Source organism: Choristoneura fumiferana, chromosome 12 (assembly GCF_025370935.1).
Source record: "Choristoneura fumiferana chromosome 12, NRCan_CFum_1, whole genome shotgun sequence".
NCBI lineage: Eukaryota > Metazoa > Arthropoda > Insecta > Lepidoptera > Tortricidae > Choristoneura > Choristoneura fumiferana.
This window is the reverse complement of record NC_133483.1, coordinates 20,365,456-20,383,075: the sequence shown is the minus strand read 5'-3', so window position 1 is coordinate 20,383,075 and position 17,620 is coordinate 20,365,456. Positions and strand designations below refer to the sequence as shown.

Genomic DNA, 17,620 nt, shown 5'->3' with positions numbered 1-17,620 from the left:
GGGTGGTGAAACAGCCCCTTAAACTTACGTCTTTGAAGATAGAACTAGTGAGCTAAATTCCGTCATTAAACTTAAAGAAAATCCAAAGACGAAACAAGCCTCGCTAGTCGGAAATAGAAATAATCCGAACGGAAGTGAAACTAATTAAGTTATCCACACTTCGCGTTATTTTCGTCTCAAAAGTACATGTCAACGTTGGAAAAGTAACACACATTGATGTACTGATAGCAATTTCTAAGCGAAATGATGAGGGAGCTCAAACAACAGCTGACAACGAAAGCAAAACTGTAGATACTGTTGCTTTAGGTTCAAATTTCGTTGATGTTACAAGCATTTTAGTAAAGTAGGGTGTATGGTATCCAAATATCTGTGTTTCGCGTGTAAATAGGCGAGTGAGCGGGTATGCCAGGTGCGTAGAAATCGATCCTAACTCTGTACATGTTATTATGACAGTTGCCGTTTATATAACTGACGTTGAACGTGAATTAGAATGTAATTAGAATGTCGTTAGACGACAGCGTTTCAGTTTTAGCAACGGTTAATTCGTCAATTTCAGAGTAATCTTGTCGTTTTAATCGCTTTGGAAGCTAAGTTATCTTCTAAGGGCCTGTTGAGTTTGGATAATTTGCAAGGATGGTTTTCAAATTAAATTTTGTATAATGTAATGACTGACCTAAAAAGAGAAAGCAAATACATTTAAATAAAAGCTATCGGCATAAATTATACATTTTACGGTCATTTATAAAACTACAACTCTTATGGGATTTAAAAAAATTGGCTAGGACCAGGGTAGGGTATGGGTGACAGATAATTAAAATGTATATAAAAAACTGTTATTAAAACAAAATTGTGCGTAAGTATTTGATGGTTTAACGACTTTTTTCGTTCGTGCTTCACCTAAGTAAGAACGTTAACTTGAACGAAACAAACACGTTTGAAAAAAAAACAGCCAACAAAGTAAAAGTACTTTTTAGTGGACTTAACAACTTATGAATTATGTCTCGTAATATCGAAAAAGTCTGCATAGAATTCTTTTATCGTTGTTCCGCAGGAAATGTGGATTTTTTCGAATATTAATTATCTTATAACCTGGGACTTCTCAGGGTATCAAACTACATATTATCCATATCAAATTTTATCATGGTCAATAGAAAACTTTAAGCTTGACAGCGAAACAAATGAAACATGATATTTCAATGACTATGTTTAGGATTATCGTGACACTATGGTACACATATTCAAATTCTAAAATATACTTTCTTTTGTTACAGACGTTTCCAGTACAGCTGAACCAGAACACACAACAGCCGTTCCAACGCCGCCTATACCCTTACGTCCCGAATACGCCCATCCAGCTGGCGTAGAGGCCCTAGACCCTTACAACTCAGAGAAAAACCACCCACCACCACACCACAGAGACTACCTCGAAGAAGATTACGACAACGAACCAAATAAAGAAGACGATCATGACAATAGAGAAGAAGCAGATGAACTACCCAGCCTATCAGGCGATCATCTACTCCAAAGCTCAACTGACGGCCTTCCAATATTTTTATTCGAACCTCAGCACGCGTTTGTGCTTCGGAATAAGCCTGCTACTTTAAGATGTCGTGCTGCAAGCGCACTCCAAGTGTACTTCAACTGTAATGAGGTTCGGTCAGTTGCTAGCACACAGTTTGAGTTTGTGGATCCTCAGACCGGTGTGAGGATAGTGGAAGCTGAGTGTAATGTGACCAGAGATCAGTTGGAAGAATATTTCGGGGAGGATAGATTTACATGTACGTGTTTTGCTTGGAACAGCAGAGGAGATATTAAGAGTCAGCCGGCTGTTGTGGAGTTAGCATGTGAGTATTTTGCTGTAATTACTTAGTGCTTGATCAAAAATAGAGACCAGAATTTTGTGATCTACCCGAATCAGGAATCAATCTTTTGAGACCTCAAGTTCCATAGTAATTTTTAAACCATGAAACTGAAATTCATTGAGAGATCTAGATCTGATCAAACTTTTACTTATAAGTGTACGTCTAAACGTGTTTCTCTATTATAAAAAGGATAAGGCAGTTATAGTACAAAATTGAACGGCAAAAAATAGGTTTCACATCAAATTCTCAACACAATACTACAAACTCATCAAACTTCACGTAACATCAACATCAAGTTATCAACTTAAGCCTATAAACACTCCAGCATTTATGAAGCCATCGATACATTTATATCCACAATAAACCCGTCGATATAATCATAACGTTAACGTAACGCTATATCCGGCACGGATGTGGTGCAACATTTCATCAAAACTTATAATTTGAACGTTTCCGCGATGGTTTTAGACAACCCGGTCAGCGTAGAACCCCAGTGAGCTTCCCAGTGAATTGTTATTTTCATCACGGAAAATAACAATTCACTGGGAAGCTTTTTAAAACGTTTAAACGCTGAAAATGTTCCTGCCACATTTTGCGAGGGCAAGTTAGAAATCGCACTCCTAAACTAGATGTCATTTTAATTAAGACCTTCCAGAAATTTAATAAAGTATGAAATGTATAAAAGACCAATGCAGTCACTGATCTTGAAAATAAAACCTATGTCGATTGATCCATCAAAAAATATTAAGTAAATAAAAAAGGCACTATTATTATATTTACAATATTAAATAGAAATTATGAATAAAAAACATTGAAAATATTACTAGGGAACGAATAAATACAGGGCTCTCTTTAAGACGTTTGGCGGCTGTAAACACTTCAACAAACAATAGAGAAACGTGCAGTTAGTTTATTAATAAAGGCTTAAGCAACAGATCTAACCTAATTTCTTCAAAAAAGGTCATGGCTAAATGCAATCGAATTATTAGCCTCAGGTGCAATCGATCCGATTCGCCATTTGTGGTATTGCCCGGGAGCACATAAATCCAGCGAGCTGCGCTCCCGACGTTTATTTAATATGCACAGAAGATTTACCTTCGGGCATTGAATTAAATCTAGGCGTAATGGAGGTTATGAACAATAATATAAATGGCGCCATGCGTCTTTGTAGGGCAGAAGCCGAAGGTATTTAATATGAATTGGATTAGATGGTTTAGACGTGGTAATCAATTAAGATGGATCTCTATATAAATCTAAAACTGCAAGACATTAAAAGATCAATTCTAAAGAACCATGTCATCGACATTAGTTAGAGTCGATCTATGGCCCTTTGGGGAAGCCTATGTCCAGCAGTGGACGTCTTTCGGCTGACATGATGATGATGATGATCTATGGCCCTTCAAACAGAGGATCGTGGATTCGAATCCTGGCTCGCAAGCTCTGAGTTTATTCTTCTTTTATTGTTTACCACGACGTATGTGATACAAAAATTATCAAATGTATTTATCCACGGTTTGAAAGTTATTACAAATTCTTTTCTGCGATTGCTTCACATTGATTATAACGAAGTAATCAATTTCTTTTAAAAATATTACCAGGAAGTAAATTGAACTTTTGCCTTTGATTTTTATGCTGAAGTATATTACGATGAATTTGGTAAATATTTTGTATTACCTTTTCTACGAAATATCAATTAATCTTTTCTATTTACTTCTTGTTGATCTCAACGGTATTCAATAATGTAATTTTGAATTTATTAAATATACAAAATTCCCGTCTATCCCACTAGTCCCATTGAGTTGTCCCAACATGGGACTACTGGATGATTACGTCCCAGTTGTCCCATGGGACAAGTGGCACTAATATTTTATCATATTGTTGTCCAAAAGTCCCATTACCGTCATGCTCAAATGGAACTCATAACTGGTGGATCACAAAAGGACACTTTTTAGAAAAAAATGTGCGATATGTTATTATTGAAATTAAATGTTTTATAACTCGATATTAAATAATTCAGTTGTTTCAGAGTTTTAATGATTAATTGTGAATTGCAATAGATATATTTGTTGTTATAGGCCGTGGTGGCCTAGTGGTTTGACCTATAGCTTCTCAAGAAGCGGACTTTGGTTCACATCTGAGTTTCTTCGAAATTCGTGTGTAAATTGGCATTCGATATTTACTACCAGCTTTACGGTAAAGGAAAATATCGTTAAGAAGCCAGTATAGCCTATGAAGTATTCATTGGCGTGTGTGAAGTTCCCAAACCGCACTGGGCCCGTGTGGCAACAACGGCCAAAGCTTGCTCATTCCATATTAATGTTATAAACGCGAAAGTGTGTGTGTTCGTATGTTTGTATGTGGGTCCGTCTTTCACGTTGAAACAGAGCGACGGATCGAAGTGATTTTTGGCATACGGATATTTTATGGACCAGAGAGTGACATAAGCTACTTTTTATCCCAGAAAAATGCAGTTCCCGAGGGAACAGCGCGCGATAACCTAATTCCACGCGGACGAAGCCGCGGGCAAAAACTAGTTCCCAATATTTCAACGCAGTTATAGCTAGATCTCATAATTTCAATTTTATAATGTCTCATCCAACGGTAAACGCAAAACAAGCCACTGATGCTTACCAGTTAAATCTAAAAGTAAAGCTGACAATTCCAAAAAGCAACCTCATACAATCCCTTTTAATTTAAACTCATCATGAGATGCTAGTTAACGATAAGTATAACACCAGGAAAGTGTCAAACTTAATTTTATCGTTCTAATAAAAACACTTCCATGTAGTAATTATATGAAACTCGTCAGCAATGGCGTCGGTTCTAACAGCAAATGTAAGTTGGTCAGCACCGGGAGAGTTCATGTTATAAATTACCAAGTACGTCTCGTTTCCTTTACAAAATTCTGGAACATACGACCAAAAAGAACTAGAAAATTTATGCTAGAAAGGACTTCATAGTAGAAAGGTGAATTGGATCTCTGTTTAAATTTATTTTTAAGTTTATGACATTTTTTTGTGTATCACATCATCCCAGCCTATATACATCCCTCTGCTGGGCACAGGCCTCCTCTCAGAACAAGAGGGCTTGGGCAATAGTTCCCACGCGGGCCCAGTGCGGATCGGGAACTTCACACACACCATTGAATTGCTTCGCAGGTTTGTACAGGTTTCCTCACGATGTTTTCCTTCACCGCAAAGCTCGTGGTAAATTTCAAATGTAATTCCACACATGAATTTCGAAAAACTCAGAGGTGCCAGCCGGGGTTTGAACCCACGACCCTTTGCTTGAGAGGCGATAGGTCAAACCACTAGGCCACCACGGCTTATATCACATATTCGTACCGAATCAACCCAAATCCAGAATTTTTTAGATTTTTCCTAATCCCGTAGATCTGGATAAAAAGTATAGCCTGTGTTATTCCAGACGTACCACCACCAATAACTATCTACGTACCAAATTTTATCCAAATCCGTCCACCCGTTTTAGCGTGGAGGAGTAACAATCAAATACACATACAAACTTAAGCATTTATTCAAATTTGGTGGTGTTAAGGAAAAAGGAGATGAGTCAAAAAAAAAATATTGACTCACCTCTTTATTGCCGTGACACATCATTAACAATGTTTTGAACCAATGAGTGCAAAAATCTCATTTTTTTTTTGAATCATCTCCTTTTTCCTTAACACCACAGAAATAATACAAGTAAAAAGTCTAATGTAAAGAAAGAAAGAATATAAGCGAGCCCTGTATAAAAATAAATTTAAATATCACGGTACAAATATGACACCAATACACACCAATTGACCTAGTCCCATACTAAGAAAAGCTTGTATTATGGATACTATAGGCAACGGATAAACTTACACTATACATATAGATAAATACATACCCACCCGAACCTGAACCCAATGGATCGAACCCGGAACCTCGAGCTTCATAGTCAGGTTCTCTAACATATCCGGTCGTCTATCTTTCGTAAATATCATGAAAATACAGAAACATGACTAACCTACTACAATCTTCTAGTCTAGATGTTCTGGTTTAAACTCACACCTTAACCATTACTGTAATACTTATGTACAGATTTATTTGGAGCATCAGCTTCATACAAAAACTGGAGAAAACGTTTTAAATATAGATTTCTATTACCGTCATACTTCTACTAGAACTATTTACAAAATTAAAATGACAAGTAGTCAAACAGCTGCCTACTCAACGCACGGCCCTTTATTAACAAACTTAAACGCATTTAAATTTAAACGCATTTACTGAACCATTAAAAAGGTAAATGTACACCGCCGTAAATCTTAGACAGAAGACGTAGCACCTTCACATAGAACACGTAGTGTATTAACATTTATAGTAAATGTCGCTTGTGAGTGTATTTAGAGCGGGAGAACAATTAAAACTGTCAAGTTGAGGATTTAGTATTGCATTATGTGTAGTGAGTGTAGTGTCGAGACCGGTTAAGTTGATTGAAAATTTAGAAGCGAAATTTAGTTATTAGTTAACTACGAGTATGTAGGTTTACAGGTGTCCCAGAAACTGACAATAATTCCGACAATATTTCCGGACCGGGAACAACTTGAGAATCTTCAAAAACAAAAGCCAAAATTCAAGCCTAATCTGTTCCCAAAAAGCAGGCAACTTCAACTTATTTTATGGATGCCCATGGGCGGCGCGGCGATGATTGTTTTCCATCAGGTGATCCTCCTGCCCAAAACACATTTAAAGTAATAATTGACTAAGTGATCAACTTTTTTATTATCAAAAACATAGCTGATGGAAAACAAGCATAACATCCACAAAGCTAGTGCAAAAATTGTACCATTGAAGAACGCTCGCTACTCGTATTATTTGAATTAATTTGAGTTTTCATACTGTTCCCTGAACTGAACTAAATGTTGAGAACAATTATTGTACTCAACAGTCTCGTAATTAGAACAGCGTGAATGTTTCAGTCCTTGTTTATATTTAGACGTTTATGAGTTGAACTACGTGTTTGCTTCCAGTTTTGTTAGGTTTGACGCCTTTCAAAGGAATGTTAATTATAAAGGTGACACTTTCATTTTAGTGTCTGCTTGCTTTTTCCGCTCTCACAACTCTCTTTTGCTCTTGCTTTGTCAATATACAGAAGAAATCTTCATTATTTTGAGAGATTTTAGCACTACACGAGTAAGTACTAAATGTAACCAATTACATTTGCGAGGGAAAGAGAGAAATTTGATTTATTTTCTTCAAGATATTAGTGTACACTGGCGACACTTATAAGTAGACTAAACGTTTATTCTATTGAACTGTGATCACGATACGAATACATTCCGTTACAAAATAACTTCCATTATAAACAAATATTTATTGCGCTACCACAGAAATAAGTCTAGAATTGATAACCTATTCATTTTTCCACGTCGTTTAAAAAAAACTAAACTCACAAATACTGTAGAATATGTATCTCAATACTCGTCCATAATCAGTCAAGTCATCCCAAGTAATTGAGAGAAACTTCATATGATTAAAATCCTAGTCTAAATCTAAGTAAACAAAAGCCAGTGAAAATGTACATACTCTAAGTAACCACTTGCATTCACTTTAGGAGACTACTCTTCTCAAAGTGAATACGTGAACCGCATTAAAATTAGTTCCTGTTTCTATACAGCGCAAAGGCAAGTTAATAATAGTCAAATAGCATAATAATAATATATTATCAATGAAACCAGCTGGTACAATTAAGTTACCAACATTATATCTTCTGAAATGATATTTGAGTCACTAAAATCGCCTCTCAACTTGACAAAGACTAATAATGGGACATTCTATATTGATCGCAGCTTATTTCATAATGCTATTAGGGTCTTTACATTTAATTAGATCAGCTTATGAAAATACATCGTGTCGAATTTAATGCTTTAAAGAATGAAATTTGAACCAATGTTTTAGTAGCAAGTAGACAAAAATAAATAAAATAAAGGCAAAAAGACAGAACTACATCAATCGGTATGAAATGATTAAAAGGAACCCAAAATAATTTTTAATAATAATAAAGGCCAGTAACACTACATTTTTATATACATTAACAACTGATAATTAAATAAATCTATGAATATTCCAAGGCATTATTGTATAGGCATTCCTCGTTACTAATTAAATATTTAGTGCTGCATAAGTAAATATTCCATCCATCCATCTCAGCCTATTTACGTCCCACTGCTGGGCACAGGCTCCTCAGAATGAGAGGGCTAATAAGTAAATAATAATAATAATAATAAATAAAACAGATAACGAACAAGACACCTTTATATAGCCCGTTTTAATTCTCTTAGCATAATAATGAGAACATCAAGGAAGTTTAGGGCTTAAAACATAATGTTACGAAAGCTTAAGACAATAACACTAGTCTAACAGATAAGAAACCTAAAGTATAACAAACAAAAGCTACCGTGGACTACACTCACATAAACACTAGTGCACGAGTATCCACGCGAGTAATGGCGCATGTTCGCGGCAGATTTATGACCCCTCGGCAACTTGTGTTCGTTTTGCAGTCTGCATTAGTTCTTATGAAAGCAAGAGTGTCGTGATTTGTTGCTGGAAGTTTGTGTGATATATCGTCCGGGTTTTGATTGAGAGTTGAGACATTTTCTTGTTTCATAATCTTGGATTAGTTTAGTTTTTTTAGACGGTTTTCTTCTCTAGAGAACTTTACGATAAACATATTTAGACTTAAAACACATGAAACTGGTGATCAAACTCCTTTGCAGTAATTTTAGTTGCGGAGATTGAGTTTAGCAAGAAAAGAGTCCTGATTTACAATGAAAATAAATACATATTATTGATACATTTTCAAATAAAACTGTATTTTTGTCATCACTAACAATAATAATTTGAATTTTATGATAAACCCGCAGCTAAGATCTCCCCCTAATGTACCGTCTTCAAACGGTGTCGTGAAAAGCATGAACTGAACAATGTTTTTGTGCCAGATAAAAATTTAACCCTAGAATTATTAAACAATATTCCAAATAGGATTGTTAAATAATGTCATAAGCTTATGCGCGCATGCGTATTGTTGTGATCGCGGTTGAATTGTTTAATGAAAGACAATTATCGTTGACGGGGACGATGTAATCGACGAGCTTGTTACTTTTTTTATTAAGATTGATGTGAGAAGATATTCGGTGACGGTTCAATTTGGAAGACTGAGCGAGATAATTTCAAATGACTTTTGTAATCTACCAATTAATTTAGTAATAAAAAATGTTAATTATAAATCGCATAACAACATTATGCACTGTTGAAAGACCTATTTGGTGAATCAACTTGAATTTAATAAACTAGTATCCCGATTCTTTGAAAATATTGGAATAAAAAGTAGCTATGCTAGAAATACTTTCCAAACAAATCCGTTCAACCATTTTAGCGTGAAGGAGAATCTACCTGTCTGTTGCTTACAGCTTTGCATCTCCTTCTAAACTTAGCCCAATTCCCTATCTTGTGCAACCAGATACGTCACCAAAAACAATTATCGAATTACGGCCCTGTTCACGCGTGCACGATCAATTGTAATTGACGTTTTTGTTTGTATGAACTCCGCTTTTTGTATGAAGTTCGCATGCGGGCGTGACGCAACAATGGATGTCGATACGATGAGAGATATGGGAATTCGTGGCTATTTTATTAACTCATTACTGGAAATTCGGTGAATTTAATTCAGTTTATTAAAACCGGGTCAGAATACAATAAGGTATGTTCAATAATGACTAATGAATAAATTTAATAGGTATATAAGTTTGTATCAATGAATAGTTATTAGGCAGTGAATACTCCTTCACATAGTTTCGAAGTTGAAATATGCAGTGAATACATAGTAATCAGAAACTTTACCACAAAAAGAAAAGTTTTCAAAAATTATAACTTTTTTACTAACAGAACGTTGGCTCCAGGAAACATGTTTTTTTAATGAAAAAGTATACAGTTGCCCTATACGGGATTCCGAATTCCGACTCATATGTCTTGGCTATACGCGCCGTGCGCTTAGGGACGACTTCGTAGAGTTGGTAGCAAAGGTACTCAACGCGTGCCTATAATCTAAGGATGCGGGCGGGTTCGTATACCTTCGGCACACTTAATTTGTTCTCGTTTTGAAGAAATTTTAACAAAGGTTTAATACAATCGTGTGTGTGAAGTTCCAAATGAGGGTTTTTCGTCAAGTGAAATATCGTTAGATGGCGTTAGTATCGTACCGTTTGACGTTTCAGTCTTGCTTGCGATTGGCTCATTTAGATATTTATCCAATCACAAGCGTGACAGAAACGTCAAACAGAGCTCACGGTACTAACCCCATCTAGTAATATTTCGCCTGTTGAAAGACCCTGACTCGCACTGGGCTCGCATGGAAACAACAGCACAAGCCTTCTTATACTGAGAGGAGGCCTCTGTCCCGCAATGGGACGTATATAGGATGATGATAATGATGATGATGTATAAAGTCTAATACGAATTCTTCTTCCACAGACCTGAAGAAACTCTTCAACATGTCGCCATCTCCGGCTTCGGTAGAGGCCGGGTCAGCAGCATCGCTCCGATGCTCGCCACCGTCGGCTGCGCCCAAGCCGCGCGTGTCCTGGCTGAAGCATGGAACGCCTTTGCAGCAGGACCATAACGTCCTGATATCTGCTGAGGGAAACCTGCTGATTTCAAGAGCTACTTTGCAAGTAAGCGATGATGTTTGTTTGTTTATACTCTTTATTGTACAAAAAGGAAATACAAAAATGTTACACAAAAAAGAAAGTGCTAAGTACAAAGGCGGACTTATCCCTGAAGGGATGTTTTTGATGAGATAATGAATTTTGTTGCAACTCATTTCTCTATTGAAGTTCAGGCAACTTGTTATCTAATTTTTGTATTTAACTTTACGGTTTTAATGTTTAATAACCTAACCTAACCAACAAAAATTTGGAAAACCCCCGACAGTGTCAGTTCAATGTTTAAAATGTATTTACCTACCCTACCTATATAGGTAAGTTTATCCGTTGCCTACTATCCATAGTACAAGCTTTGCTTAGTGTGGGACTAGGTCAATTGGTGTCAAGTGTCCCATGATATTTATTTATTTATGTTCAATATCTCAGAACCGATATTGATAGATCCATCGATAGAAAACCTGCTTTCAAATAATAAAAAACTGCATTCAAATCGGTCTACCCGTTTAAGAGCTACGGTGCAATAAACATAAATACTGACAGGCACACTGACAGACACAGAGATTCACATAGCGGTCAAATTTATAACACCCCTGCTTGCGATTGCGGCTTGCCTTAGCACTATGCTGAGTGGGGTCCACTATAGGTACTATTCGATGTTATTTTTATTTTTTCCATCTAATGTATTTTTATGTGTATCGAATACGTGTAAATCTCTCTCTCTCTCTCTTTTGCGTCGAAGGTTAATTAAAACTGGAATCAATCAATACGAATCACAAGCTTCAAACCTATCCTCACTTTAACTTGTTTCCACTTTGAAACTAAGATGAGAATTTAATGCTTCATTGTCACGATTGTCTCCTAGATAAAGCGCCGTAATTGAAACCATTTTAAACAACAATGGCGTATCTTGGACAAGATATTTCACGTTCATGTTTTTTTCACTGATCCATTAAATGATTGATAACGCTATGTGTACCTAATCTTGATCGGACCTTGTCTCTTTACCGTTTCGTTATTCCGTTATTTTGACCTTTTGTTGTACTCAGTACTTGCCTTTTGTTTCATTATTAAACAGATCTTTCTTCATTCTCGAAATCATCGTTCCTCCATTACAATTAACTCTTTTACATCCATTTTAGCTTCACTGTTTAACACACGCAATCGTAAAATGACATTGGTTAAAACATTCCCTCGTTTGCTATTTCGTGCAAAATCCGCATAAAATTCTGCTGACAGACAACCGTGAGTAACATTTTTATTGAATACAAAAGTTTCAAACATTTCCTTTTTATTGTTCAGTAGTTCAGCAAAATTCGAAATGTTCGCATAAAACTGTACTCGTCCTATTCAAAACGAATGTTTCAAAGTTTCGATCATTGGTTTAAATTTATTTTAATGTGTCCACGTTATGTGGCGATATTTCATATTATGTCGTTACTTATCATACTGTCTTATAACTTTGTCAATCGCGCTCTTGTCTGGCAAGAACTTGTTTTTAGCTATCCCGCGGGAACTATGCAAGTTTCCGGGATAAAAACTAACCGATGTCCTTCTCAGGGTCAGGTTCATACCTCATTTCAATTAAAATGGTTCGGCGGTTTAAGCGTAAGGAAGTAACAGACGAACACACTTTCTCATTTATAATATTAGTATAGGGATGGAAATGCGTTTAGCACAATTTTAGTAGCTTGTTAGACTCTTCGTAGTACATGACCTCTAGCTTTAGCTTGTGGTTTAACTTATAATTAAACAGCCATGTTTTTTAGCGATAAAAATAGGATTTTGTCATGCGAAAGCTCTTTAACTATACCCGTAAAAAGATTCATTTTATATTTTTTCATTTATGGACAGATACAGTTAAAGATCATCTTCACGTCTTAAATGTTTTTGCCTTGTGGTATTTTGTTATTCAATTTTACAGCTATAAGTTTAATTAGTTTCACTTTAAATTCTACTACGATGATGTCATAGTCTGCTACTATGTCGAATCGAATTGGTTCACAGAATATAGTGTTTATGATCCTGTTCTTACTAACTTGATATTATTGATTCTGCTTCCGTTATTATTACATTTATGATGTCAGAGTTTTGAGAAAATGCTGTAACCTTATTCTCACAGTCAACATCGTTTCTTTGGTTCCCTTGGTTCTGTGAATAAAATGTGTTGTTACAGAATGTTTTGTCTTAATCTTTTATTGTGATCATCTTGTCATAAATGTTATGTACAATTGTCACAACTCTGAATTCAATAATACAACAAAATATTTCTTCATTCATCTCCTTAATACTCCTAATATCCATATAATAATAAGAATTTTGATCGTATCTTTTGTAAGCTGCTAGGCAGTCAAAAAAATAACTGACTGAGATAAATCTAAGTCCACGCGGACGAAGTCGCGGGCACAGCGTTATAATACAATAAAAAATATACACAATTTGTAGAGGGAGGGAGGGAGATTAGCCATCGACGGACAAATAATAATGATACTTAACAATGATTTAATCAGTCTGTAAATATTATTAATATGTTATATTATACTTTATGAATTCAGGTACTTCTTTTGTGATGGTGACGCAACGGAAGGTTGAGACGGTACAATGGACCGTGTTGCCCAAAACAAATGGTTTTGTCATTTTTAATCCACTCACAATTCAGACAGCATAATTTTTTGAAAATGTCCTGCTCTTCAAAATTTATATTATAAGCTGTATTGTTTAACCAGGAACCAGGATAAGTATTATTTATAATACCGATCACAGCTTTTATCAAACTAATAAATTACTAAAACCTGCATGAACATAGTTGTGCTTAAAAAAAGTAAAAAAGTTCATAAGTCACTGCACTAACTAAAAAAAATCCCGCAAAATTTCGTCATACGATTCATTACACTAAATCTTTTTGGTCATTAAAACATTAATGGCCTATAAATAATTATCGCAGTAGCTTATTAGAACCGCAAATATAAAGCCGTATAATACACGTGTTTTATTTGGGTCATGTAGTTTTATAACTTGTTATAGTTGAACTGGACCTTAGAGTGTTAAATATAGGGTTTGGTTTATTTTAAGATGTACACGCGCCAATGTTTCCTGTCGGCTGTGAGTCACTGGTTAAGTGTTAAAAGCTGCAATATGTTTACCATTAGATGCCATACGCTACTGTTTGATACCTACTTCAATATCTTAAAATGATTTAGATCATCATTGATTCCAAAATTAGACAAGATTTTTAAAATAATAATTGGTAATATGCAGAGGAGGCCTGTGTGCCTGTGTGCGTATAATGTAGGCTGGAATGATGATGATGAATTGGTAATATGACGATGGAAGAGATATTTTTTATAAAATAAAACTTAAGATTTAGGAAACAGTTTGGAAGCAGTTTGAAATCACTATTGGATGAAAGAAAATATACATTATTAAATAGTTGCAATGTCTCCGTATATAACTTAAGTTCTATAACAGTTATGTAACTAATTATTGCAAGAAGGTGCTCACTTAAGATTTTTTACATAAGAACTGGCGTTTTGTACAACTTTCCGACTTTTCTGTTATTCGCTTTTCAATATCAGAACGAAAAATAAGATCATTAGCAAAAACGGCTATGTTTAATTCCATCACTGTCCAATATTAATGAGGACAGACAAACCTCTTTACTTGCATTACATTCACAACAATTAATCACATCAGAACCAACATTAACAAACTTCATCTTAGCGTTAACAATCGTCACCATCTTGGTCTTTATTTGTTTGTTTAGTGTTTATTTTATGTTTATTTTATCTCGAAGTGACTCCAACTAATTAGTCGACCGGCACAGACATTTATTAATTGCAACACAAGTCTCTGTCTGTTGTCTTGTTGCGTTCCTTTAGACGGTGTTGTCTTTCAAAGCCCCTGATGAAAGTGCTTGCTTTATTCACGCTATACGATTACAGAGTGCGTTACTGCATTATCTCCTTAGTACGAAGATTGTTATGTAGAGTAATTAAGTCGTCAACGTACAACGTTGCTTCAGCAACATTGCGCATTGGGTTTGCAGTCAAGTCTTAGAAAATAATTATATTGAAAAGATGACATGTTTATTCTCAAAGATAATACTCAATTTACAAGACAGCAGCAATCTAATAATAAAAAGCAAAAGTGTTTAAATTAAATCTTCGCTGTTATTGCAAAGGAATTAGATGTAATACAAAGAAGATATGAAGATTGACGGATGCAAATAAGCAAGATGAAGATTGAGTGCCAATTATTTTGCATGAAAACGATAAATTTGTTTAAAGCTCCCGGGATTATCAATTGCTGACAGGAATCCATATATCAATTTTGCTTTTACGTTTTTATTTAATATTATTTGCAACGTGGATTACGTTTATAGCATACGTGGAAAGAAAAGCTTTGTACTAAATTTATCTAATTTTTAGGGTTCCTTATCCGAAGGATGACAAAAGGACGCTATTATTGTCGCTTTAATATCCGTCTGTTTGTTTGTCACAGAGCTGTATCTCGAGAACCGTAATAGACAGACAGCACAAAAAAAATCAAATAAAATTAAAAATTTAAAGTGGTGCCTACACAAGAAACGTTTGAATTTTATTGACAAAGCTTAAATGTTTTCCCTGAGACCGAATCACGCTTTTCCCGTTTTTTTTTAAATTTTCAGTGTATTTCCGTCTTTTGTCATATCAGCTTAGGGTTTGTACGTTTATCCGTTATAAAAAATAAGGGAATCCCATTCAACAGCCGTTTAGCGACTTTATGAAATTAAACTTGTAGCTATATAGTCGTAGTCAGTTCTTTTTTTTTAAATGTACTGAACTTTCGGTGCGCAGGTCCGACTCCAACTCGACCAGCTTTTTTTTACATTTTGCAAGAATACATTAAGCAGGTTTTTTAAAATGGCAGATGCCATTTAAAGCCGTAATATCTGAGCTACCGAGCTCTGCTCCGGCTAAAACTCGGTACTAGCGTTTTCCCAGGAATAAGACAAGCTAGATCGATTTGTCATCCCCGAAAACCCTTACATACCAAATTTCATCGAAATCGTTGGAGCCGTTTCCGAGATCCCAGAAAAATATATATTTATATATATATATACAAGAATTGCTCGTTTAAAGGTATTATATAAATGGAATATCAACTCCACCAATAAAATATTGCAACTGTTATAAATTTTTTCCGAAGCGCTGATCCAAATAAATTGACAGCAGTGATTGGATGAAACGAGCTATTTTTCTTAAAAATGCTGGCATTTTCTGATTTTCTCAAAATAAACGTACAATAGTGTTTGTACTATAATGAAGTTAGAAAACATATGTATTTATAAATACACCACCAACGGGTTAGTACCACACTCCCACAGAATGCCGGCGTAAAATAGTAGTTTTGCTACTGTGTTTCGTGCGGTGAGTGGGAGATCCGGGGGCCCAACTCCCCTTCCCCTTCCCCCTTTAGCCCTAACCCCTTTAAGGCCGGCAACGCACCCGCAGTCCTATTAATGCTGTAGGTGTCCTTGGGCGGCGGTGATCACTTACCATCAGGTGACCCGTATGCTCGTTTGCCATGCCAGCTATTTGATAAAAAAAGGTTTATTATTATTATTTATTTATTCAGGTTTGCTAACAATTGACATACCGTAAAACATGTACTACAAATAAAAAACAGACAACTAAGCTTGCAATTTAAAGAATCCGGCCGGGATAGAACAACAAATGTTTGTTAAAATGTTTAATATGTATTTAATATTTAAAGTATGTTTACATAATAAAGCTTTGCTTATTTCTAGGTTGGTGTCAAGTGCCATGATACATTTATACAATAAATTAGTTACAGACAGATACAGCATGCAATTTAAACATAAGCATATATCGCTAAGAAATTAAATAAAGAAAAAAGAACAAAAAAATATTTATTCGTACAAAAAGTTATGACTTATATACATTAATAAAGCAATATTGTGGCCAGATACGAGGTTGTGCAAGTAAGTGGTCGATATGTATTATCAAGGCGGCACCCGTTCACGGATACATAAATTGACCTTAAATTACTTAATTTGAAATACCTAATACCCATAATACTACCTAACAAAGTTAGATGAAATAAGACACCAAACATTCAAATGAGAAGAAAAAGTAAAGCTAAAAGCTAAAAAGTAAAAAAAAAGTTTAGTTAAGGTAAGTAAAGAAAAGCTAAAGTTTTGATTTTATAGAGAAGCGTCTTGTATTTCTGAATCGATCTATTCCAGTGATTAAACTTTCTATCCTTTAACAACTCTTTGTAATTTTACAAGACATTAGTACTTAACTCGTTTCAGATACTTTTTCAATAAAGATTTCATAACCCACCTGTTGGCTAGGTATTTGTAGCTATATCTTGACACTTAATTTATCTTAGGTAATAGTAAGTATGTATAAATACTATTAGATTAAGTTGTGGGTGAGCAAATTTATTGTTAAAGTTATTTAGTTGATCATCTGAAAGTCTTAACAAAATTATATCATCTGTTTCCGAAGCATTCGAACCAAATTTCCGAACTCATCGCCACATTCATGTTATTCGATATTCTAAATCCACAAACTCCCGATACCAACGCCCCTCAAACCACCCACGAGCGACAGCGTCGCAAATAACTCATTCCATCTCCGGTTTCCGACGAACGAGCTCGCTAATTAGCAAACGTACGCAGACATGGATAAATTGCTGGCGATGTCGCTCGCATTGTACGTAACGTTACACGCAAAGGTGTCGGAAGTGCGCTTCTTAATTAATATAGTCACATGTAGCTTGAATTAATGGCAGTCCTTTGTAATTTTAACACTGCTAACAGAGCTTTTGTCGCAGGAGTTGAAAGGATTCGCGGAATTGTAGAGTTTTTAGAGCTTTGCTAATTTTAGAGCACTTATGAGGACATTCGTCCTTTATAATGCTTTTACATTTTCCCTGAGATTTTGCTTGTGTGGTGAATTACAGCTGAAAATTTGAAAAAGAATGTAGTTTACATCAGGTCTGAACGAATCGCCCGCTAACTAATTTAGTTTAATCTGCAAATAAG

General features: G+C 35.3%; 1 protein-coding gene across 3 annotated transcripts in view; it reads left to right on the top strand.

Annotated features, from left to right (window-relative positions):
• LOC141433582 (netrin receptor UNC5C-like) overlaps positions 1-17,620 on the top strand; it is a 146,736-nt gene that overhangs the window by 99,165 nt on the left and 29,951 nt on the right. For all 3 annotated transcript variants that reach the window (XM_074095687.1, XM_074095688.1, XM_074095686.1), the window contains exons 3-4: positions 1,272-1,844; positions 10,379-10,578. In XM_074095687.1, the coding sequence (XP_073951788.1) occupies positions 1,272-1,844; positions 10,379-10,578 (773 nt within the window). The remainder of the gene's footprint in view (positions 1-1,271; positions 1,845-10,378; positions 10,579-17,620) is intronic.